The 27,500-nt window shown below is 38.6% G+C and overlaps 1 protein-coding gene across 39 annotated transcripts in view; it reads right to left on the bottom strand.

Annotated features, from left to right (window-relative positions):
* The window catches only part of LOC106877320 (oxidation resistance protein 1), a 365,865-nt gene that overhangs the window by 57,966 nt on the left and 280,399 nt on the right, over nucleotides 1-27,500 (bottom strand). For 13 of the 39 annotated variants that reach the window (XM_089342188.1, XM_089342171.1, XM_089342179.1 and 10 more), the window contains 9 exons: nucleotides 26,928-27,028; nucleotides 25,634-25,741; nucleotides 23,133-23,234; nucleotides 18,040-18,225; nucleotides 16,912-17,090; nucleotides 12,157-12,776; nucleotides 11,048-11,440; nucleotides 1,648-1,810; nucleotides 149-332 (listed from right to left, as the gene is read on the bottom strand). In XM_089342188.1, the coding sequence (XP_089198314.1) occupies nucleotides 149-332; nucleotides 1,648-1,810; nucleotides 11,048-11,440; nucleotides 12,157-12,776; nucleotides 16,912-17,090; nucleotides 18,040-18,225; nucleotides 23,133-23,234; nucleotides 25,634-25,741; nucleotides 26,928-27,028 (2,036 nt within the window). Of the gene's footprint in view, nucleotides 1-148; nucleotides 333-1,647; nucleotides 1,811-11,047; nucleotides 11,441-12,156; nucleotides 12,777-16,421; nucleotides 16,506-16,911; nucleotides 17,091-18,039; nucleotides 18,226-21,120; nucleotides 21,140-23,132; nucleotides 23,235-25,633; nucleotides 25,742-26,927; nucleotides 27,029-27,500 lie in introns of those variants that run through there. The other 26 variants (XM_089342187.1, XM_089342190.1, XM_089342172.1 and 23 more) reach the window with 4 other exon arrangements.

Below are 27,500 nucleotides of genomic sequence, written 5' to 3'. Positions count from 1 at the left end.
ATATAGATAATAGATAAATAGACACTAGATAAATAACAGATTAGCAGATAATAGATAGCTAAATAGATAACATCTAGATAAGAGGTAAATAGACCATAAGCATTGATGTGCTTTTGTTTGTATGTTTTGGTTTTGTAATAAAGCTTACCTCCCAGTCTTTGGAAATACTTTCTCGGTGTCCAAAATAGCCGTCTAAAATATCTAGATCATCCTCGGCTTGGTTACTGCTGTTGTCAAAAATCACAAAACCCAATTTGCGGGCTTCCGTTTCTTCATCGTCTCCATAGATTTCTGGTTTCCAATGAAGAAGGAATGCATAGAAGTTGTCAGCTCTGAAACAAGAAAAACACAAAGACAAAGTAGGTTTCCAGTGGCTTTATTTAGCAAGGAGGGTCAGACAAGTAGGGGGGGGGGGGATTCTGATTTTAATTCTCAGGAGAGAGGCTTTTGTTTTGGCAACTCCCATTCCACTTTGAGGTTAGATTCTCAAGCATGGGGCTAATGGAGACTGTAGATATTAGCCAACCATCTTGTTCTTGATTTGCCCCTTGGTCTCCAGCCAGTTGGCTCAGCTTGAAGAATTCATCTTGTGGTTCCTATCTTCACCATTCTAATCACAAATCCATAGTACTGGCGCTGTGGCTGCTCAATGCAGACAATTAGCAGCTAGACCTGGAGACACTCCCCAATCTCAGAGCTTTGCACCTTGTTGAGTACTCCAGAGATCCTTTGGAGGGACCCAATTTCAGAAAGTGTCATGACGGTTGCTTTTGATAGGATCTATTGAGAAGGGGCCTGAGGACTCTCCTTCCATGACCTTCCCACGAATAGTGGGCAGAGAAGATGGATGGACGGAGAGAGATTCAATGGCAAGCTGGGAAGGGGTCAATGGGTGTCCTTGATAGGGATATAATCCTCCTCATCATCATCATCCTTGTTTAACGTCCGCTTTCCATGCTAGCATGTGTTGGATGATTTGACTGAGGACTGGTGAACCAGATGGCTACACCAGGCTCCAATAATATGGGTAAATTAAAAAAAAAAAACGTGTTTGGCAACACATACCAAGCTCTGGTCCATGAAAGTGCTGTCATCTTACACTGTCTCTGTTACCTCAACACCAGCTGTAATATACCACTGTACTGGTACACTACCACTACATCAAAGGACCATCATTACTACCACTATCACAATTGTAGTAGTGGTAGCCCATGGAACATGCTGGCCTTCTGCCACCTCAGTTCAGGCTTGTCACTCGCACCTCTCTCCTCCTCTTCTCATCACCCATTCTGTGTCGCATGCACCAAACCTCACACTAACGCTACCCACTCCTTTCTTTTCCTGTTCATGCATTTTCTTGCAGCCATCAAATAGTTATTATTCAAGGAGAACATCAACCATGTTCATCTTATTGATCTCAAAGACCCTTGCGAAGGTCATGATGGTGTCTCTATAAGTTTACTAGAAATAGCAGCAAAATCTCCCTCAAATTACAATATAACGTCTTAAAGACAGACAAAGGACACATTGGACAATAGCATAATCATGATTGAAATGCCTTTGATCAACCACCTAGTCAGTCCTGGACTGGGGTTAAACAACAAAAACTGCAACAACAACATGACAAGAAACCAAGGAGTTACTTACTTCTCTTGGGAGACTGTGAACCAGTATTCTGGTTTCTTAGCTTTACCGTAAGTACTGAATGGCGCCTCATAGGTTACCGTTGTGTTTTTGGGTTTGCCAACTTTGAGGCAAAGGAATAAAGGTGGTTCTTCATAGCGGATTGTCAACAGGGAAGCTTTGAGTTCTATGGAAAGAGAGAAAGGATAAGGAATGAAGAGAAGTGTGTTGAGGTGAGGGGTGAGGTAGAATGGATCATTAAGTATAAATTAGTGGTATAATTAACACTACATAATTAGCACTGATTTATTAGTGGGAGAAGTCAAGTTGAGGTATGTTTGGGCTGAATTGAGATGAGGTGAGATGAGTAGAGTTAGATGAGCCAAGTCGAAGTGAGTCAGAGAAAGTCAAGTTGAGGTGGGATGAGTTGAGTTGAGGTGAGGTAGGTTTAGGTGGATGAGCTGAGCTGAGCTACAATGAGTTGAATTGAGCAGAGATAATCCACAGTAGGATGAGTTGTATCAAGCTGAGTGGTGGTGGGACAAGGTGAGTGGAGGCAGGACAAAGTGAGTGGAGGCAGGATAAGGTGAGTAGAGTCAAGACGAGGTGAGTGGAGGCAGGATGAGATGAGTGGAGGCGGGATGAGATGAGATGAGGTGAGCTGAAGTGAGGTGATCAAGGTAGGATGATGTGAAGATGAGGTGGGATGAGGTGAGTTGAGGTGGGATGAGATGAGCTGTGGTGAGGAAGAATGAAATGAAATAAGATGAAGGGAATTGGGGAGGTTATATGAGTTGAGGTGAAGCAAAGTGGAACAAACTCAGTGAATTGAGGCCAAATGAGTTAATGTGAGGTGGGATGGTTCATCATAGGTACACACCTCAATCAGGGCTGATTAGGGGTTAAACAATAACAACATTGGTGATGTACTGTAGAAGTAGTAAAGAAATATATTTTTAAAAAATCATTAAAAAACATATATATATATATATATATTTATATATACACACAGTTTCAGACCATGCTGGAGCCCTGGAAACAAAAAATAAAACAAAAAATGTATAACACAGTTTTATTGGTATCAGTATTTTGGACTTTGGCCATGTTGGGGTCCTATGTTTAAGGCTTTTAGTTTTTTTTATTAAAATTTCATTCCCTTCTAGGATGCCTTATAGGAATATATACTTATGTATGTGACCTGGTACTTTATCTCAGTGACCCCCCAACAAGGATGGAAAGACAAATTTAGCTCAGAATGAAAAAGGCCACAACTATCTACTGTAAAGCTATTACACTCCTACAAGTCCGGCTCAGTGGATTGTCTGGGATTTACTTTAGTGACCTCATCATGTAAAACAGCACTGTGGACCTTACTGCAAAGGGATGCAAACCAAATATCACAAGATATTTTTGTTTTACACACTGATCCTACTTTCCCTTGCCAACACACACACACAAGTACATATGTATGCATGCATGCATATGCAGACATACAGTGGGCTTCTTTCAGTTTCTGTCTGCCCCAGCTTTTCATAAGGCTGTGGTTGGCTTAAGACATTTGCTCATGGTTCCACACAGTGGGACTGAACTTGAAACCACATAGCCATCCATGTAGCTAAATAAACAGACAGCAACAACAACAACAAATAATCAATAATAAATGGGTTGTCATTTAATCAAAATACACCAATGACACCAATGGTGGTGGTAGGAGTTATAGTGATTCCCCCAGTATTTTACTGGTACTGCATTTTATTGATCCTGTAAAGATTAAAATGTAAAGTTGACTTTGATAAGGTTCAAGTAGAAAATCATTAGGTGAATTAGTGGCATAATTAACACTACATAATTAGCACTAACTTATTAATAATTAACCCAGTGATAGCAGATAGGATTAGGCTAAAAGTTAACAGATTTAAGTGAGATGGTGGTAGAGGTGGTTGAGCTAATGGGAGGTCAGTAATATTAGGTCAGGAATAACTAGAATTAGCTGAAAATAGCAAAGGAATTAAGTAAGCATTACTTAGATTAACGAAGATTTGATATGGTTAACGTAATAAATAATGATGATGATAATAATAATGGTAATGATAATAATAACAACAACAATCCTTTCTACTATAGGCACAAGGCCTGGAATTTGTGGGGAGGGGTAGAGTCGATTACATTGACCCCAGTACTTGACTGGTATTTAATTTATTGACCCCGAAAGGATGAACGGTAGAGTCGACCTTGATAGAGTTTGAACTCAGAATGTAGCGGAAGATAAAATACCGCTAAGCATTTCGTCCAGCGTGCTAAATATTCTGTCAGCTGGGGTATTAGATGAGGGATGACAATACAAGGACAGCTAATAATAATATGTGTTGAGGTTTACATAAAAAATGAGGGGAAGAAATAGAGAGGAGGCAAAATGAGATGAAAAAATAAACATAATATACAAAGTATGTGAAAGTACGAATGATGCAGTTCTCCTGTTACAGAAGAAAGTCCTACTTTAGCCCACAAAGGAACCCCACAGATCTAGGATCATCCAGGCTACTTGGGACATGAGCCCTCATCCACCTGTTGTTCTCCAATCTTAGAGTAGTTCTATTCACCGTAACCATTCTTGCTGCAGTCACTCACCTCTTGATGAACTCACTGGGAGATTACTTCCCTCTCCAGTCTCATTTTCCTTTCCAAATGGAATTTTTTTTTTTCAAATCGATTAGGGCTTGATCGAAAAGGAAGTGTTTGTCCTCAATTTTTTGCAGCCTTGTCCATCACACAACTTCTTTAGCCATAACCCTGAGAGAGAGAGAGAGGAACACCAACTGCCCTTTCTTGTTAAAGGTGGCTGGTGGGACAATTCTCACAATGAACACAGCTGATAACTGGTTTCGTGTTGCATGTGTAGACAGCTTTTCAACATAACTCCACAAATCAGCAATGCTCAGAGACTGCACAAGTCATATCTTGGACAGTCCTATCCAATGGCACTTTCATACCTGTAGAGTTTATCTTAACTAGTAGTGCCTGTTGGTAGCACTGCCAGGCTGTAAGTTATCTATGGTAGTCTCTGGCCTGAAAGACCTCTGAAACGGATCAGTGGCTCATTCCTGTCGACACCTAGAGTTTCCCCAAGAATTTCATTGCTTTAGCACAACACTAGATCTTCACATATTATGACATAGAAGCTTCACCAAACACAATGCCAAAGTGGCAGAGGGTGGTGTGAACCCCTGATGATATTCCCGGCACCAGGCACACAAGTGAGACTTTTTCTTGACCTAAGACATCAACTCTGTCAAGGGGATGAGCTGCAGAAAAATGAGTCTTGCAAACGGAGACCAACCTGCTCATGGTTCAGGAAAATCTACAGGTGGTACAGCCACATTGCATCTATCCACTTCAGAAACCATGGCATGCAAAACCTGCCAATCAAAGAGCGCTGGCAATGGATGCCTGATCAATGGTTGAACATGTCATGTCCCTTCCACATAAAACCGAAAAGCAGATGTTCCAATATGGTGAAAGGGGACTGATCTCTTTTACACCCTACAATAACAACTCTATACTAGGAAGGGGTAAGTTTTCAGAATTCACCCAACGACCTATTTTTTAAAAATCCCCTCCCCTCAAAACATGTCATTGGAATTGCTGGATGTAGCTTCTTTAGAAATGAGTTTGGCATGGTTGTTGTCATAACAGTAGTAGTGGTAGAAGGTTGGGCAGGATAAAGACAGGATGTGGGGGAAGAAGGAAAGGAAGAGAGTAAGAGAGTGGAAAGTGAAAAGAGGAAATGGAAGAGAGAAGAGAGAGAGAGAGAGAGAAAGAGAATGAGTGTGTGTGTGTGTGGTGGGGAACCTGTAAAAAAAAAACAAACAAAAAAACAAGGAAAAAAAAAGGCAATTGTTTAAAGAATGAGGCTGACAGGATTTCCAGATATCAAAATATTGTGATTTAATACGAAGTTGACAGAGTACACTACTACTACTACTACCACCACTACCACCACCACCACAACCATCACCACTACCACCACCACCACTACTACTACTACTAATACCACCACCACAACCAACAACAACAACACCACCACCACCACCACCACAACTACTACCACCAATACTACTACTACTACTACTACCACCACCACCAGAAATAACAGCTAAATCTTTATTCAAACATCTCCCTTCCACCTTAGGATACATAGGAACATGTTAGATAAGGTAGTCTTATGTATAATCCTGAAAAGACAAGTTGGTCATGACTGGAATGCTTTTGATCAAAGGTGTACTCAACCAGGATTGACCTTGGGCTAAACAACCAACACCAACACCTCCCACTACCACAACCTCCAACCAAACAACAAAGACTGTATGAAGCAATGAAGAGACTTTTAATAACAAGCCAACCTATTCTACAATATTCATAATTTAAACATCTCTTAACTGAGATAATCCATGCAATTAGTATGCAAAAACTCCCTGTGGAGGTGCTCCAAAGCAAAAACCAGACCAAAACAATAGCGAAGGAGATAACTCCAATAAGATGGAGCAAAATTGAAATTTCAAGGAAACAAAGACAAAATGGATGGGAACAGGTGTTGTCATTGGGTCATTCATCTGTCTTAGTGACAAAAGACTGGCCTTTGAATGATTGATTATTGCTTGTTGGACTGAGGCCATGCTGGAGCACTGCCTCAGAGGGTTTTAGTCAAACAAATCAACTCCAGCCCTTATTTTTTTAAAAATTCATTTTTAAAGCCTGGTACTTATTCTATCAGTCTCTCTTTCCAAACTGCTATGTTAGAGGGACATAAACAAACCAACATCGATTGTCAAGTGGTGGGGAACAAACACAAACGTGTGTGTGCATGTGTATATATATATATATATATATATATATATATATATATATATGCACACGCACACGACAAGCTTCTTTCAGTTTCCGGCTATCAAAGCCACTCACAAGGCTTTGGGTTGGCCCAGGGCTATAGTGGAAGACATTTGCTGAAGGTGCTGTGCAGTGAAGCTGAACCCAGAACCATGAAGTTGAGAAATAAACTTCTTACCACACAGCCACACCTGCACCAACCCATTATCTTAAAACAACAACAAAAAAGAAAAAAAAAACAAAAAAAAACAAAAAAAAAACCCAAAGCATTTGGTGGGGAATGATGTTGATGTTTGGAGTCACAACCTCCACTCCACCCACCCGACCCCAGCATCCCATGCAAAAAAAACAAACCAACAACAAAGAAACAAAAAAAAAAAAGAAAATACAGTTATGACACCTTGAGACTCTATAAATACAGGTGAGAGATTAGACAAAAAAAAAAACGAAGGTAGATCATGGACAAGACACATGCTCATGCCCTGACAAGTTCTCATGATGGACCATGTCCAAAACATGGTCAACTGCTGTTTTGGTGCAGTGTAGGGTAGAATGGTGTGGCGCTGTGAGCAGAACCAAAATTGAGGTGGAACTTTATGTCAGCAAAGGTGTTGGTGCTGTAGAGGTGATAGTGTAGTAAATGGTGGTGGTGTAGAGGTGACATAGTGGTGATGGTGGTGGCATAGTAGAGGTTGTAGTGCAATAATGGTGTTGGTGTAGTGGTGATGGTGGTAGTGTAGTAATGGTGGTGGTGGTATTATTAATGGTATAATGATGGTGGTGGCATAGTATAGGTGGTAGTGTAATAATAGTGGTGGGAAAATGCTGGTGACGTAGTGGTGGTGGCGTAGTAGAGGCTGTAGTGTAGTAATGGTGCTGATAGTGTTGTTGCTAATAGTGTAGTGATGGTGGTGGCGTAGTTTTTAGGTGGTAGTGTAATAATGGTGGTAGGGGTGTGTGGTGGTGATGTAGTGATGATGGTGGTGGAACAGTAGAGGTTGTAGTGTAGTAATGGTGGTGGTGGTGGTGGTGTTGCTTCTAAGAGTTTGATTGGCTCCCACTGCTGTGTTATCTGTGAAAGGATTCTAAACTAAAAGTGACATGGAGATCAGCAAGTCCCTCTTTTTTCCCTGAGATTAAACTTTTAGACTAAACATACATGAGGAATTTCAGTGGATGGAAAATAATAATAAATAAATTTTTTAAAATGGTGGTGGTGGTGGTGGTGGTGGTGGTGACATCCGTTGTGATGACAGAAGTTGTAATGGTTGCGGTGGTGGTGGTGGTGGTGGTGGTGGTGGTGGTGGTGGTGGTGGATGCAAGGGGCATGTTGGTGGGTGGTGATTGGTGTTGCCAGTGAAGTAGAAAACAGAAAGTCACAGGAAGACATGCAAGTGTTTTGAGACAACATACCTTTCAGCCTAAAAACTACAAGCCAAGCAAGGAAAGATAGACAGAGAGAGAGGGGGAAGAAGAAAGAGAGAGAGAGAGAGAGAGAGAGAGAGAGAGAGAGAGGGAGGAAGAGAGAGAGACGGATGCAGAAATATAGTAGAAATATACAAAGTGAGATTGAGAGAGTAGAGGATAATAAATAAATATCTGAACAGAGGCAGACAGACGGAGAGATGGACAGAGGCATAGATAAACAGATAGACATACAGAGAGATGGACAGACAGATATATAGACAGATAGACAGAGAGATGGACAGAGGCATAGATAAACAGATAGACATACAGAGAGATGGACAGACAGATATATAGACAGATAGACAGAGAGATGGACAGAGGCATAGATAAACAGATAGACATACAGAGAGATGGACAGACAGATATATAGACAGATAGACAGAGAGATGGACAGAGGCATAGATAAACAGATAAACATACAGAGAGATGGACAGACAGATATATAGACAGATAGACAGAGAGATGGACAGAGGCATAGATAAACAGATAGACATACAGAGAGATGGACAGACAAACAGATAAGTGTATATATATATATATATATATATATATATATATATATATATATATATATATACAGATATAGGGCAGGGAATTGCCAATTAGTAATAAAATTAATAATTAACAATTTTGCCAAGTAGTTCAGTATGAAAAAAAACCTTTATCACCTTTATTGGTGAAGCATCTCATGCTAAGCCCTATATATTTATGATTATATATATATATATATATATATATACACATACATGTGTGTATGTATATATATATATATATATATATATGTATATGTATACCGAAGTAAGCACATAAATGTGAAACAACATGGAAAAAAGAGTACTCAAATACCAGAGGTAGAGTAATATGCTTTATTTAAAAGCAGCAGAAATATAACAAAAGACTGTTACTCTGAGTTTCATGTTCCTGTTTGTCGGACAGTTTTGTTATAGGTGGTAGTGTAATAATAGTGGTGGTGGTGGGGGCGTGTTTAACAAAACTGTCCAACAAACGGGAACGTGAAACTCTGAGTAACAGCTTTTGTGATATATTTCTGCTGCTTTTAGATAAAGTATATATATATATATATATATATATATATATATATATATATATATATATATATATATATATATATATATATATATGTATATATATATATATATGAGAGAGAGTAGACAGTAGTGTCATGGAGTGACAAATATTTATTTGTATTTGGAGAGTGAGGGTGAAAAGGGAGGGACAGAAAGACTAAGAGGAACAGAGTAAATGACTTACAGAGAGAGAGAGAGAGACAGACAGAGAGATATTAGAATTGCAACTACATACAGGTATTATGCAAAAGAAAGACAGTATAAGTAAAGGAAAGGGGGGAATGAGAACTAACGGCCACAGAATATTGAAATGTCTAAGAGAGGCGCCATTGATAAAAGCTACAGCAATTAGTAAAGAGCCCAGATGTGCACAACTACAGAGAAAGTGTTGTTGAAAGTTACGTATAGTGTCATACTAACCATCATCCTCTGGTGCAGCAAAAGAGAGTGATCGTGAGAGAAAGAAAATAATAAAGACATATATAAATGAATGAAGACATATCAAATGTAACATTGTTAATTACAGTCAAGTATCTATATATGTGTGTGTGTGTATATATATATATATACACACACACATATATATATATATATATATATATATATATATATATATATATATATATATATATATATATATATATATATATATATATACATACACATATAAATACACACATACACAAATACATGTACATACACATAGTAAGTTAAAGACATTTACATAAAGGAAATTACAGAACTCAAGACATATAGTAAAGTGAATTACACATGAAATGATATAGTTGGTTAGTTATAATACATTGTTCCTGAAAGGTTCTTCAGCGTCTTACACTAAACAACTACTGGGCAGCTAAGTCAACCATGTTGTACTATAGCCAAGATACAAGCAAGTGTTTCTCATGCTGCATTACAGGTTAAATAAGGTTGTGAGTGGCACACCTGATTATAAAATAAATCTTTATTAGAGGTGAGTTATTTCCTCTGGGTACTTATACAGAGGGGAAACAAAGAGCTAACAAACATAGAGAAGGTGAAAGACTTAACAGATGTGACTAAGAAAGAAGGGTGAAACTGCTTAATGAAAAGATAAAGAATTGAAAATATAAGATAACAGGGTATGCATTATCATGACATGTGTAGTGAGACCTAATATAAGTATACAGAATGAATATATATATATATATATATATATATATATATATACATACACATCGTCGTGGCACTCAGTCGGTTATGGCGATGAAGGTTCCAGTTGATCCGATCAATGGAACAACCTACTCATTAAATTAACGTGCAAGTGGCTGAGCACTCCACAGACACGTGTACCCTTAATGTAGTTCTCGGGGAGATTCAGCGTGACACAGAGTGTGACAAGGCTGTCCCCTTTGAGATACAGGTACAACAGAAACAGGAAGAAAGAGTGAGAGAAAGTTGTGGTGAAAGAGTACAGCAGGGTTTGCCATCACAACCCTGCTGGAGCTTCGTGTTTTCGCTCAATAAACACTCACAAAGCCCAGTCTGGAAATCGAAACCGCGATCCCACGATCGCGAGTCCACTGTGAATTAACTGTGAAACCCACATTCAAACTGATGGTTGCTGCACTCATGCTCTTCATGGCTTTCAGTCTCAACTGGATCCAAGGAATGACCAATAAGATATTCTATAGTGACCGCAAACAGTTGATCAACAGAATAACGGGAGGCTGGTTGCTTGCAGTTGCCAGTCATCAAATTTATCTGGAAACTGATGAATGAGAGATGAACAATGGGCATTAGTCAAAAGCCATGGTCAAGACCCTGATTAAGAAGATAAAGAAGAGTGTGGCATTAGCTGCCCATGTGCTTAAGCCATCGATGAAAGAATAGATATGTGGCATGCCTGTCCTTGTGCTAGAGGCAAGTGTTCAGTTGATGATGATGACGATGACAGTGTTCTTTTCGTTATGAAGTCAATCAAGAGGGAAGCCTGTAGAAATACTCACTCGTTACTGGTTGGAATAAATTTGGTGTGTCCTCCATCGTGACCGCTGACACCACCCGCACCCGAGTGCCTCTTTTGGTCGTGTATTCGACACCTGGGGTTCTTGGGCTTGTCGGGCTCGTAGATAAATTGTCACTTCCCTGCTGTGAGGGGACACCTGTCGACGGTGTCGGCCATTCTGGTGTGCCCTCTGGGCCAGGCATTGTCTTCTCTGCTGCTGAACCGGAACTCTGGAAAAAGCCAGCAGCATAGTCGTAGATAGCTTTCAGTTTGGGCGACCCTTCCATCATAGAGGAGGTGATTGTGGGGTCTTTTGGTGAGAGCTTTGGTTGTGCTGATGTAGAGTTTAATTCTGGAGTCTCTTTGCTTGTTTGGTTATCTACATTAGAGTCTGCTGAAAAACAAGAGAAAACAATTAAAAACAGAGTTTCTGTTGTTTTTTTCTTCTTTCTTTTATATTACATTTTTTTAACAGTCTTGTACCTTTGCAAAGAGTGGGAGAGAATTTGGGGGCATTCTTCGCTGATTTGGTAAAGTGACCAGAAAGAACTTTCCATTATTGGTCACCTTGATGTTTACATACTTCACGAATACACTTTGACTAAGACATGCACACACACATGCACATACAGGTGCACACATTCTCTTTTTATTTCCAGCATTAGACTGCAGCTATATTGGGACACTGCTACAAAGGGTTTAGTAAATCGGCGGGCTTCTTTCAGTTTCCGTCTACCAAATTTACTCAAAACGCTTTGCAGGATTACTCATTTTTGTCAGCTGAGTGGACTGCAGCAACATGAAATGAAGTGTTTTGCTCAAGAACACAATGCGTCGCCCGGTCCAGGAATTGAAACCACAATATTACGATCATGAGTCCAACACCCCTAACCACTAAGCCACGCATCTCCACTTTGGACAATGTGGTCCTGTATTACAAAAAAAGGTGGGTGGGGTGGGGGTTGTGGGGGAAGGAGTGTAAAGAAGATACTGAAAGAATTGTCAATCACAGGTCCATTAGATCAGTATTGACCTTGGGTTAAACAGCAGCAAAACCGTTTCTGTAACATTTAACCAAGAGTTAGAAGACTACGGAAAGCAATGACTAACCTTCGTTATCAACTTCCGTTCCATCCGTCGCATCGGTAACGATTTTGTGGGGTTTCCTTGGTGGTTGCAACACCAGTGGTGCTTCTGATGCTGCTGACGGTGATGATGACGGTCTGTGGTGGAGGAGGTCCTTATTGGATTCTTCAACTTGGTCATTTTGCATTTCTGCCTGTTTTACGGTGGCATCTGTTGGATGCTCAGGGAGACCATCACTCGCATCCCTACCAATGCCGTTGCTCTGGTGGTCTGCTGTCTCCAATGAGAGTCTGTTCAGGTTCCCCTCCACATTCGGCAATCGCTCCATCGTCTTGTCTTCTGTTCCTGGGAGTGTTCCATTGCCGACGCCCTGTTTCATGACGTTATCTGCTGTTGGTGGAATTGTAGGTGTTGTCGTTGTTGTTGTTGCTGTTGTTGTTGTTGTCACTGCTGTTGTTTGCTGTGGTTGTTGTTGTTGTTCTTTGCTGTCACACTGGCTCGACTGAACGGCCTGCATTATCTTCACCAGTTTGTTGGAGGTCTCTAAGTAGTCTGATTCATTTTCTTGTTTGCTGGAAGCAAACTTGAAGTGGCCCTGGCCACAATACACCTCAGCCTTTGGTACTTCAGAGTTTTCAGAATCTCTGCAACAAACACAAACAATGTAACAACAAAAACATCTTAAAGTGCTTCACAATTATGTATATGTATGTTTATAAATAAATGTGTGTGCGTGTGTGTGTGTATGTGTGTATTTGAAAACTCTGGTTTTCATCCAGTCACTGAAGTAGGCAATGTTGAATACAGTCAGTACTTCTTAGGTAGGTGACCACTTGGATGCTGTGAGCAAAACCTTTAGTTTAATGGTAGTACCCCAGCATGGCCACGACCTGAAGCTGAAACCAAAAGAAAATATATACACATAGATGTGCATGTGCACACGTGTGTGTATGGTCAACAACTATTGAAAAGTTGAAAAACACAAAGGAAATTTTAGAAAAAATAAGTAAATGAGTGGAAACTAAACCAGTGAGTGTGTTAGATAGTAAGGCACGAAAAGAGAATGACTCTCCCCAGACACAACAGTTTGTTACTGCTATTGTAATTGTTGCTGCAATAAAGTATCTTCAATGCATCGATTTTGAGCTCTAAGATATATATATATATATATATATATATATATATATATATATATATAAGGATTTACTTTTCATAATGAGATAAAAAAACCAAGGCTGTGTATAATATAGAACATTTATAAATAGAATGTCTATCCATAGCACTTACTCAGCATTACCTGAAACCCTTGGATCTAATTGACACCACTATCGCTCATAACCTATATATATATATATATATATATATATATATATGATGATGATGAATTATATGTAAAAGTAAAATCCAAGGAAGAACGTAGTTGATAAATTAATTACCAGTTGTGTACTGGGATCGATCTAATTGAATGGCCCCCACTACAACAAAAATTTCGGGCTTGTGCATAGAGTAGAAAAGAATATTTGTATTACATATTAACCCTTTTGGTAACCAACCCAGCTGAAACCAGCTTTGGCTCTGAGTCTTGTTTTCATAAGTTTCGAATTAAAATCTTCCACCAAACCTTTGTCAAAATTTATATTCCCAACACTAGCTTCATGATAACCGAGTTATTTTACTAAATTCTTTGTTTATATTTAAAGTAACTGAGAGAAACACAGAGCATCTTGAAATAAATACTGTAATGAAAGGGTTAAACACATGCCTGAAAATCCACAAATATCTGCAGAGTTTCTACAAATATACCCAAGGAGAATGGAGTAAGCAAGACCTTTTATTACATCAATTAACAATTGTTTCATCAAAAGTCACCCCCATGAGTACTACTACATCATGCATTAATATATGCAGCTATTGATTTAGGAGGTGTCATTTGACATAAATTGAAATTCAACTCTTCATAATCATGCATACAAGTTATTTACAATAGAAACTTGAATTATCAATAATGTGGTTATATATTGGGTCATCCCATAAATAATGCAGTTTTTTCAATTGCATCAACTTGCTATAAAAGCAAGTAGTAATTTTACCTTGTCCTTATTCTTAGTGCAAGTTTTGAAGAGTGCAGTTCAATTTTAACAGTTATTTTTTCGAAGCTATAATGGAAGTGACAAAGGAGCATATTCAGCATATTTTGCTTTATGAGTTCAATAAAGGCAACAACGCAACGGAAAGTGCGAGGAATATTAATGCAGTATATGGGGATCAGACAATAAGTGTAAGCCTGTGTCAATGGTGGTTCCAGAAATTCCAAGCCGGAAACTACAGCCTAGAAGACAAGCCTCATCCTGGAAGATCTGTAGAGCTCGATAAGGACATCCTGAAAACCTTGGCGGAACAAAATCCCATTGTAAGTGTTGCACTAGCAGAGGAACTTAGATTTGGTCATTCAACGATTCATCAACACCTGTGTGCCATTGGAAAAGTCAGCAAATTGGGTCAATGGGTTCCTCACAAACTTTCCAAGTTTAATCATGCACAGAAAGTGAATGTGCACTCTTCTTTGCATGAATGAACCTTTTTGGGAGCAAATAATGACTGGTGATGAGAAATGGGTTCTCTATAAAAATGTCAAGCGCTGAAGACAGTGGGTAGGGAAAGGAGAAACAGTGGCACTCCAGGCAAAAGAAGGTCTTCACCCATGTAAGGTGCTGTTATCTGTTTGGTGGGATATGAAAGGTTTAGTCCACTTTGAATTTTAAAACCCAAACCAAACGGTAACAAAGGAGATCTACTGCGAGTAACTTAAGTCAGCACGAGAAGAAAAACAACCATCTAATGTAAATAATGTACATAATTCCTCATCTCTTAAATATAGAACTTTGTTTATCTTAATTTTGTAAAAATAAAAGAAATATAGAAAAACCGCATTAATTATGGAATCACCCAATATATTCAGCTCATGTGGCTGTTTTATAACAAACACCCTCTGCTGATAAGAAACAAGTGTCTACAAAATTACGTGCAGAACCTCAAGTGGGTTACAGAAACATCACACTGAGTGTAACTTTGATCAAAGGATCCCATAACAGCAATGGTGATAATTTTCAAGATGATTTACTGAAACCCATTATCGCTGTCAATCAGATTGAATAGGAGGGTATCGTATTGTCATATCCAATGACTAGCATACAATCACTACCACCATCATGAACAACAACAGCAATTGCTACAAAGGCGAGAGAGAGAGAGAGAGAGAGAGAGAGAGAGAGAGAGAGAGAGAGAGAGAGAGAGAGAGAGAGAGAGAGAGAGAGAGAGAGAGAGAGAGAGAAGAGAGAGAGAGAGAGAGAGAGAGAGAGAGAGAAAGAAAGAGAGAGAGAGAGAGAGAGAGAGAGAGAGGAAATTACAGAAGGTATCAATAGTTTTAAAACCAGGCTATGAAAGTTAGAGAAAGAGCTATAGCCCACTTGATTAAGTTTGATTTTGTACCAGAAAGTAACCACTGATGCCATATTTCTAACGAGACTGCTGGAGAAACACCTAGCCAGGCATAATTCCCTCTATCTGATGTTTATGTGTCCCTAAAATGCATTTGACAGGGTTTCATGTTCTGAAGTCTGGTGGTCACTGAGGAAGCTTGAAGGAGACAAATGGTTTGTGACAGCTGTACAAGCCATGTATGTAAATACAGTGAATGAGGTGAGAGTAGTGAGTACAGTGATGAATTGAGAATAGAAATAAGAATGCATTAGGTCTCAGAGCTCAAGCTGCTTCTGATCATTATAGACGTCCAAGCCATAACAAAAGAGTTGAAAACTTATTGTCTGTGCGAACTCTTGTAGGTAAATTGATAGAAGAATTGAAAAAGAAATTCCACACATGGAAGCAAAATCGAGAATCGAGAGGCTTCAAAGTGAATTTAGCAAAGACTAAAGTATTAGACAATAGGAAAAAAGACAGGATCATGATACCTTGAAGGAAATGGCCATGCTCAATGTAACGAAAAGGAGGAGGTAAGAATTTCATATAGTGTGCCCAGTGTGAAATATAGACAAACCTGAGATATAAAAGGATCAAAGTGGAGGAAGACTTTGCATGCAGAAGGTACACTGGGACAATAAGTTATAAAGAACACAAGCAAAATAGACTCTTCAATGTCCAGGTGGCTCTCTAGAGGTAGTTGATAGCTTCTGTTACCTAGGGTACCCAATAAGCAGTAAGGAGTGGTTGTTCAAAAAGCATAGTAGCCAGAGTAGGAGCTGGTTGGCAAAAATTCAGGGAAACATTACCTCTGCTGGCAACAAAGGGCTTTTCCCTCAGACTGAAGGGCAGACTGTCCAGGACATGATGTTGCAGGATAATGAGATGTGGGCCTTGAATACAGAGAATTTGCAAAATATTAACAAGAAATGAAGTAAACATCTGAGCTTGGATGTATAATACAAGTTTTTGCATGAGTGACATTTCTCACAAATTAGTCATGGGGAAACTGTACTGGTAATGGCATGCGATGTGTATGGAGGAAACCACTCTATAATGAAGTGTAATGTGTTGTAAACAGAAGGATGGTACATGGGGTACTTACATAATAGCATTGTAGACTGAATGTTGGTGTATATGGTACTTATACAACCGCCTTGTAGACAGTAGGTACTCATGTAACGATGTGTTGTAGAATTAATGTTGGTTTATGTGGTATTTATATAATAGCGTATTGTAGGCAGGGTACTTGTTAGTGGGGTACTTACATAACAGAAGGTTGATGTATGTGGTACTTACACTTGGCCTTTTATTTTCATGGTCTTCAGGTCTCTGTAGATGGCAGCACTGATGATGGTCTCCATGGCTGCAACCATACCATATTTGTCGTTTCCATGTTCAATGACTAGAGGATCATGGACACTGGGGTCAAACATGATGGCATTTGGTGTCACTATAAGGGTACCATTTACAACACCCTGAGGAGCAAAATAGTCATAATAATAATAATAATAATAATAATAATAATAATAATAATAATAATAATAATGATGATGATGATGATGATGATGATGATTTCATTTATTTGCCATAAGGGCAAAGGATGAGGGGAACAATACAAAGACAGACATAAAGTGTGGGGGGGTTTACATATAATGAAACGATATAAAAAAAAAGAGAAAAAGGGTTAAGGATACACAGTATACTCAGAGAAAGAAGGGACAAATACATAGTATACAAAGGTTTAAAAAGAAAAAAGGTGGGGGTAAGGGTCGAGATGTAGCCCTCGTGATACAGCAGGACCTCTAGGGATAATTGAGGGACCCCACTTTCCTAGATTTCCCTGAACACATACACAAACACACATATATATGTATACACACATACAAAAACATATATATACACATGCATTGCATATTTCTATAAGCATGTTTGTGTATATATGTGTGTGCATGTGTGTATGTGTATATATGTGTGTGTTTGCATATATATGTGTATGTGCATGTGTGTATGTATGTGCATGTATATATGTGTGTATGTGTATATATATATATATATATATATATATATATATATATATCGTTGCCAGTGCCCCTGGACTGGCTCTTGTGCGGGTGGCACATAAAAGACACCATTTCGAGCGTGGCCGTTTTCGTGCGGGTGACACGTAAAAGCACCCACTACACTCTCTGAGTGGTTGGCGTTAGGAAGGGCATCCAGCTGTAGAAACTCTGCCAAATCAGATTGGAGCCTGGTGTAGCCATCCGGTTTCACCAGTCCTCAGTCAAATCGTCCAACCCATGCTAGCATGGAAAGCGGACGTTAAACGATGGTGATGATGATGATATATTTGTAAATGTACACACATACTCAGTATACTCATTATCAGAAATACAAACACAAACAAGGAAACGGTAATCACCCTACCTGGCCATCCGTAATATGTTTGGCATCAAACTTCAAGAATCTGCTGACACATTCCTCGTCTAGTTTCCGTGCTTCTTCCTCACTGATCCGTCTTGCGGGGTCATTGATCTCAACAACTTCTTTGGGCGAGAGGCGCTCAGCATGGCCAGGGACCTTCGAGACAGATTTATCCGACAGAGATACATCCTGCAGCACAAGAATTGGAAAAAGGAGGTTTGGATGTGATGAAGCAATGTTGTTCATGTTGTTGTTGTAAGAAAGGAAACAGTAGGGGGGAGAGAAAGAGGGAGAGTGTGAGTAGGTGGGGGAGGGAGAAGGAAGAGAGAAAGAGAAAGATTTAAAGACATACTTGTTCTCTCTATCATCATACTCATTTGAGTATGAGTGTACAGTGGAGTGTAACTCAAGTGAAAATTTGTCACAAAAAGCTGTGTACGCGGGTAGAGTGGAGCACTGGTGTTTTGTTTAGCACCATCAAGTATATCAGTGGTGGCCACCTCCTCTGAATATTCATGGCTACGTTCTTCAAAGTGACCTTCCATTTTTAAGACATTAAGATGATTTGGCTGCCTTTTTTCAGTAGGCTGAGTGACCTGTTTAGGTCACAGGTGGAATGTGTTTGAATTTAATTTTGTTCAGTCAGGATGTTGGCCGCCTACTCGTCGAGCCAGCGGGATGGCGTTATTTGAAGGCTAAAACAACGCAAAAACGCATTATCTCCAACGATGCGTGACAACACCTGATAGCCTCCGCCTCACAAAACCACCAAACCAAACCTGGTAATCTTCCAGTTTCGAGAGGTAAAAGAAATATTCAAGGGAAATAACTGAACGACTTACCAGTATTATCCGTACTACTTTTTCTCTAAAACAGCATGCGACGGAATTTTTTTTTATAAAAGTTTTAAATGTTTTTTTTCTTCTAATATTAATTCACGAGTGAGGATTTCGTTTTCAGCAACAATAAGATGTTGTGCAGCCGGTCTTCCACGAGGCATTTTCGATCTCTCATAAGAAACTATGATATTCAATCACGTGTGTGATTTATATATAAACAGTTAACGTCAATCAAATCACGTGATTTATTTATAAACAAAGTAGTACGGATAATACTGGTAAGACGTTCAGTTATTTCCCTTGTATTTTATTTACTTTTTTAACCTCTCGAAACTGGAAGATTACCACCAAACCTTATTATTTAGGAATAATCGGAAAGAACGCACTTGAAATGCATATAATTTTTTAAGGGACGAAAACCGAAATTCCGGACAATTGGAAAAATTTTTTTTAAATGCTTCCTTGACACAATTTTTGACGCCTAAATTTAGGACGTCACGAAAAATACAAACATATGGCAACCTTGTATTAAACACACCCCAATTCCAGCAGCACATATGCAATAGAGAGTTTTTGGGGGCATTAAAACAATATTTAAAGCTGGTCCGATAATTCCTTTTTACAGTATAAGTAATAGTAGTAACATTCAGTAAAAATATTATTATTCTTATTATTAGTCAGGTTTGGTAGAAGAGACTCTGGATTAAAAATTAGCTTAAATTAGTAAGCGTTCGGGATAAAATTAGTTGATGGGAGGCCCGAGTTTTCATACAGGACCCAAGGTGATTTTTTTGGGTTGTTTTTGTCTAGTAAAAAAATGCATAATCTATGCTAAATACGGTACCTTCAGTTGTCGCTCAACCTCCAGTCAACTACCATTGAGTAGACCCTGTTATCAAATATTTGCCAAGTTTGACCACCCCGTTGGCTTGCTTTTTTTTCTCTCCTCCCCCATTTTTTTGTTTCTCTTTGAAATAGTGTATCTAGGATTTAAGACAGAACGGAAGATCCGGCTGGTATTTCTAGCAGGACGGACGACCACATAGACGCTCTCTCGTTTATTGTTGTTGATGTTTAGACCCAGTCAGCCACGACTGAACAGAACTGTAACTAAGGAAAAATCCAACGGTAACAATTCCGTGTTTTTAGGAGTATTTAAAACGATATCTTACCCCTTTTTTTATGCGGTAGTCTGGAATTGATTCAGGGGAAATTTAGCTGCTATTTCTAACACACTGAACGACCGCTTACAGGCTCCTTCGCCAGTTCAATTTGTATGTGAATATATATTATATTATATTGAGCATATATTATCAGTTTATATATATTACGCGCACGTACGCGAGTGTATGCATGTATATATATGTGTGTATGCGTGTTTTGCCTATTATGCCATACAAGCGAAAGAATATATATATATATATGTATATATATATGTATGTATATAGAGAGGGTATGAGAGGTATTGGTGACAAGAAGACTCAAAAGGTACTAGATAATGCTAAGTGTTATGGATAGACCATGGTTAAGCTCCAGGTTCGATCATGATACGAATGAGAACTCCAACGTGGGTCATGTATTAAGCATGTAGATATATAAAGTGACAAAATGGGATAAGAAAAAAATCCAAGGCTGTAAATAGTTTTCAGAACATTTATAAAGAAATGATATATATAAAATATCCCGGAAACAGCTGTAAGACCTTTTCTTTATAAATGTTCTCAAAACTATTTACAGCCTTGGATTTTTACCTCATTCTGTCAATTTATATATATATATATATATATATATATATATATATATATATATATATATATATATATATATATATATATATACACACATACGTACACACACACTGTCCTGAAAAGTAATCAGCGACTATTCCGACCGTGACCACAGTGTTTATATAAACATGCCTTTATGGCATTTCCTAGTGTGTTCTTTCCTATTATTTTTAAACGGCAAGGTGTGATATTTAAAGATTTAGCCATTGTTTTTAGCCAGTCACTCAACCGTGCAAAGCCTACGCAACCTTGACAACTTGTTTATTTTTGTTATGATCGTTTGACCGTAGGACAGCTGTCAGCCATGTCCTCCTTACCGTTTCATACAACTAGGACTAAACTGTCCAAAGGGTCCCTTCGCCTTTAAGGCTGCAGGATGTGCTAATAGTGTGATTTAGTTGCTATTTCTAGCATGCCAAACATTCCATGTAAAGACTCCCGAATGAGAAACGACTTACCATGGTTCGCTACTGGCGACTGGAGAGTGTCACGGTCAAGGGAGAAAACTGGGAGTCATTACGTAAAACATACTGGCATTCCATCGGTTACGACGACGACCAGGGTTCCAGTTGATCCGATCAACGGAACAGCCTGCTCGTGAAATTAACGTGCAAGTGGCTGACCACTGCACAGACACAAGCGTACCCTTAACGCAGTTCTCGGGGAGATTCAGCGCGACACAAGGAAGAAGCCATTTTGGCCAGCTCAGTGAACTGGACCAACGTAATATAAAGTGTCTCGCTCGAGGATACAACGTACCGCCCGGAATCGAATTCATGACTTTATGACCGAGAGCTGAGTACCCTAAACACTACACACATAAGTGTGTGCGTGTATATCTGAAGCAAGCATGCCTATTATGCCATATAGGCGAAAGAATATATATACATATTATTGCGGAGATGTACTTGCATAGTAAGTGATTTGATCGAAGATAGTGTGCTGAAACAAAAACAATTGCAGCGTGGATGGGAAACCCGAGGTAGTCCCATAAACCGGCCTTTCCTGTTTTTAATATATACCGCTCTACACCTTAGAGTGTGCTTCTCCGGATTTATGTTTCCTACAAACGATATATATATATACACACGCGTGCACACGGACACATCTAATATACATATATATAAAGGCGGCGAGCCGGCAGAAACGTTAGCACGCCGGGCGAAATGCTTAGCGGTATTTCGTCTGCCGCTACGTTCTGAGTTCAAATTCCACCGAGGTCGACTTTGCCTTTCATCCTTTCGGGGTCGATTAAATAAGTACCAGTTACGCACTGGGGTCGATATAATCGACTTAATCCGTTTGTCTGTCCTTGTTTGTCCCCTCTCTGTGTAGCCCCTTGTGGGCAGTAAAGAAATGTTATATATATATATATATATACATATGGAATATATTTATATAGATAGGGTGATAAATTGAATATTAATTCAATTTAAAACCAAGTGGCCTACCATATAAAAAATCTGAAAATTCAGAAAAATTTTACTATATGTCTGTGTGTCTGCTGTGTGTATAAATATACAATGGTGACATATATAACATATACAATCATCACCAGTTTGAAGTCCACTTTCCTATGCTTGCAAGGGTCAAATGGAATTTGTCGAGACAGATTTTTCCCCATCCTGATGCCTCCTCATCTGATTGGAAGCAAACTAATATTTCCCAATAGCTGGACATGTTTTTCAATGAACAACGTCACTTGTATGAGGGCAACTCTTGTTTACAACAATCATGTGATGTCAAGACAAGACGACACACAAACACACCTACATCCACTGACAAAGATTTGGTTAGCATGGAGTTATAGTTGGGATCACTTACCCTAGGTACTGTGTAGTGGGATTGAATCTGGGACCACATGGTTAGGAAGTCAGCTTCTTAACAGTCACATTTATGTAGTGAACAAGCTAATACATATGTGTGTGTATATGTATATATATAAATGGTAATGATGGCAATACATACACACACCTCCTCCTATACACACACACATATATTGTATCTTGGGAGGATCATGTTTTAGCATGCAAGTTTACATCAAGAATCTTTGCAAATCAAATACAAACACGAAATATACATATATTTATATATCCCAGTATTATTTTCATTCATTTTTGTAATTTCACACCATTCAGGGATATATATATATATATTAGGTTCAAAAAAGGAAAAAGACAAGAAAACAACAACAAAAAACAACGTGAGGATGTGATACAGATTATGTTACTAGACGCTCGGGAAAGGAAAGAGAGAGAATATATATATACACACACAAACACACACACATACATATATATAACCCAGTCAATATGAAATAAACATATCATTTCACAAACATAATGCATGGGTTTCACTTCTCTCAGAAACGACATTTGATGAGGGAGTGGCTGAATTCTCGACCCAGACCCATTGACTGACTGACTGACCGACTTTTTATGAGGCAACCCCCAACAGAGAAACAACTTACCAATTTTGGTGAATCATTTTCAGGAATGTTTATTGCAGTTGGACTAGAGGGTTCCAAAGTGTTATTGATGACGTCATAATCAGGGCCAGGCACATATAGTACCTGAAAAAAATAAGCAGAAAACAATTACAGGTACCACAAGAGGAAAACAAGATCTATTTTACATAGACATAAACCCACCCACACACACACACACTTTTCTTTAGTTTTATTTCAGGCAGAGGCAGATGATTCAATCAAATTCATTCTATTCCATGATTTGAGTAGGCCTTGATTCTATCAAATCCATGAAAGGTGAAAAAGCTTTGAGTAAAAGAAATTGAACTGCAAACATAAATGGGTGGAACTAAATACTGTTTCATGCTGTTTTTTTTCTTTTTCATCTTGTTAGGATTTACAACACACACACACATATCCTTTATCTTTTGTTTGTTTGTCATTAGACTGTAGCCATGCTGGGACACAGCCTTGAGGAATTTCAGTTGAATGAATCAACTTGTATTGATAAACCAAATGGCCCAGGAAGAGATGGGAGTACATTCTAGGATGTTTGTGTGAGTACCAACTTTGTCATGCCAAATACATAAATGGCACTATACCATTAATGGTACTATATCACAAATGGTACCATGGCATTAATCTTTCAGTTCTATAGAAAGTTAGTAACATATCAGTATGCCAAGTATTTTGTGTCCCTCAGGCAACAATTTTCAGCTGAATTTGCTCGGTCCATAGCCAACTCTCAGACCGTCTAAACAAGCGTAGTTATGCTCCAGCCTCTAGCCCACAGACGTATCATCTCCTCTTCCTCTCTATCCTTTCTAACACCATAAGTGTTTCTGTGTATTTCAAAGGGCCACTCCTCATCACATTCTGTGTCATGCTGAATTTCCCTGAGGACTATATTGAGGGTATGCATGTGTCTGTGGAGTACTCAACCACTTGCACATTAATTTCATGAGCAGGCTGTTCCACTGATCAGATCGACTGGAACCATCATTGTTGGAAGCAATGGGGTGTCTGTTATAATTGCTTCAGTTTCTTGAAGTTGGTTGGCACATATTTTTCCAACATATACAATTTTGTAAAAATTGTTTCCATATTATTTACTCTGCAGAAAATACTTTCCAATATTTTCAACTCTAATGCATACTCCACACAAATATCGCATCCACATATGGATTTGGGAAACTGAAATAAGCAGATGTGATTCAAGGCAACACTGCTTGGACTTTAACCCTACACACATACACATACAAACATTACAGCTAATCTATAAAGGATAAGTGTTTTCTCAATTAAAGAGAATAAAAAAAAGAAAGAAAGAATAAAGTGGCGGACAAACATTGAAACCCTGTTCAGATTGATTCTGGTTTTCACCTTACAGAGGTTAAAATGCTTCGTAACCAGGAGGAGTAGAAAATGATAAAAAGAATGAAGAGGAGAGGAACAAAAAAGCAAAAAGGAAGAAGGGGCGAAAAGAAGAGGGAAAAGTAGTTTTCTCGTCAATAAAATGAGAGTTATCTCCCTTCCACCAAACGCCATTAGATCGAGCAGTTTATTCAGTAAATGTTGTAGGCAGAAACTCCCGAATGCAGAGTCAATAGCTTGAACCCCGATCTCGGTGCCCGTTTACTGCCTGTAATTACCAACCTATTTTGATTCCTGCTGCCCCAGTCCATCTGGCTCTGTATAAATCATGTCAGTTGTAAGAACCACTAGCAGAATCTCTATTCTTTGTGGACTTGGGTGTTAAACCAGGCAACACTTGAAATCTGCCTCCCCCAAAAGAAGGATTAACATTTCTGTCAATCTTCTACATCATTCCCATCGACCGAATTTCAATTAAAAGCCGAAATTATAAGCAATGGGGTGTCAGACAAACTGATGGATGCACACTAACACACACACACTTATGACTGATTTAGATATTATTTAGGCCTTGTTTTACAGCAAGGTGCCCTTCCTGTCACTAACCCTCAATCTATTTTCTAAGTAAGGGACTTTTCTTTATCAACCCTCAGCAGGATGGAGAGCTAAGTTAATCTCCATAGGATTTGAACTTAAACTGTAAAGAGCTAATCCACTACCTTTAATAATAACGATCCTTTCTACGATAGGCACAAGGGCTGAAATTTTGTGGGTGGAGACTGGTCAATTACATCAACACCTAGTGTTCAACTGGTACTTATTTTATCGATTCCAAAATGCTGAAAGGCAAAGTTGGCCTTGGCGGAATTTGAACTCAGAATTTAAGGACGAACGAAAAGCTGCTAAGCATTTTGCCTGGCATGCTAACAAGTCTGCCAACTTGCTGTCTTATAATAACAACAATAATAATAATCAATAACAATAATCATAATAATAATCCTTTTTGCTAAAGGCACAAGGCCTGAAATTCGAGGGGAAGGAATTAGTCGATTACATTGACTCCAGTGCATCACTGGTACTTACTTTATTGAATAATAAGAATAATAATAATAATGAATGTGAAACGTTACCTGTCCAGGGCAGATAATACGACAAGACATTCGATTTATCTGCAAAAGGTTTGACGGTGTTGTATTGAACTTGGCAGCAATGCTTACCAAAGTGTCTTTCAATGTTACCTGTTGCAAAAGAGAAGGCATTTAGATATGTCAGCGTTTTTGATAAATTCAATTGTGGAATGTATTTTTTTTTCTTCTGGCATCTTTCTCATTACAGAGAGAGAGAGAAGACGTGTGTGTGTGTATATATATATATATATATATATATGGGAGAATTTACGAAAAAAATAACAGAGGAAGACAGGTGGTGTAAACAACAAATGGATGTATTAGATTAACGCTAGGGAATAGAGAAAGTCTTTAACGTTTCGAGCTACGCTCTTCAACTGAAAGGAACACAGAAAGAAATAAGGAGAGAAACAAGGAGAAAATATATATATATATATATATATATATATACACACACACACACAGGGTGGTGCAAAAATAGGTTTACAGTTATGAAAAAGAAAACACATACAATACTCATTTATTTTTATCAAAAAGATTAAAAGTTACAATAGAAGTATTATTATAATTATGATCAATGTATAATTATGATTAATGACACTGAAAATATCAAAAATGAGGTTAACTAATTTAATGTGCTAATAATTTTAATGAATTATTATAACACAGGTGTGATACTTACTGTATACCTACTTTTGCACCCACCCACCTGCTTTGTATATACACACACAAGTAAATAGATAGATAGAGAGAGAGAGATAGAGAGAGGCAGACAGATTTTTCAGGTCAAATCATGTTACAGATGCCGAGAAAGGATGAAATAGTGCCATACATGATTACCACTGAAGATTATAAGATCTTCATGGATCAAAAAAAAAAAAAACAGAAAAGGAGAATTTAAAAATGTATGTATATCAACGTGTGTGTGTGTGTATTTGTGTCTGTGTTTCTCCCATCTTCCTCCTACTGCTTCACAAGCAGTGCTGGATTGTCCACATCCTCACAACTTAGTGATTCAGCAAAAAGAGACTGATAGAATAAGTACCAGACTCAAGAAGTAAGTACTAGGGTCAATTTAAAACCCTTTAAAGCAGTGACCCCAGTATGGCCACAGTCAAATGGCTGAAGCAAGTAAAAGATAAACAATAGACTGGTTAAAAATAATAAAAGAAAAATAATAAAGTTCCTCCTGCCATGAATATAAAAAGAAAAGGAGGGTAAGTGAGAAGCCGGAAGCAGCTTAAACCAAATGAGGGTCTTATCTAATAATAACAACAACGATAACTTCCAGACGCACCTCGTAAGGAATGGTTCCAAGAGGTTGAGGTTTGCTCTTCTTCCGTTCCAAAGGAGGCCTTTCTTTCTCTTTTTCATCTTCGACAGAAACTTGCAAAGGTTCTGAAAATAGAAAGCAAACAGATATTTGTCAATATCAGAAATAACTATCCCAGCTGGTGTCTGCCTACTTCGGGGACGGTCATTGTTTTAACAATTCATATCAAATCTGTTAGGGAAAATAACAACAACGTTCTACTTAATCTACTTAATGATGGTTCCAAATTTTGGTACAAGGCCAGGAAATTCAAGAGAAGGGGTTGGTATTAATTTTATCGACCTGAGATGATGAAAGGCAAAGTCGACCTCAGTGGAATTTGAACTTAGAATGTGCAGATGGACAAAATGCTGCTAAACATTTTGCCCAGCATGCTAACAATTCTGCAAGCTTACTGCCTAATAATGAAAATAATAATAACAATAACAACGAGCTTGTACAGTGCTGCTCCGGGGCATTGAAAGAGGGACAGAATGCAGACATATACATGAAATAAAGAAGGAGAGCAATGACTGCCAAAATGCAAAGTAGACAGAA

This window comes from Octopus bimaculoides, chromosome 25 (assembly GCF_046866305.1).
Source record: "Octopus bimaculoides isolate indiv1 chromosome 25, ASM4686630v1, whole genome shotgun sequence".
In the NCBI taxonomy this organism is placed as follows: Eukaryota; Metazoa; Mollusca; class Cephalopoda; order Octopoda; family Octopodidae; genus Octopus; species Octopus bimaculoides.
Note: the sequence above shows the minus strand (reverse complement) of the source record. Positions and strands in the feature narration are given on the sequence as shown.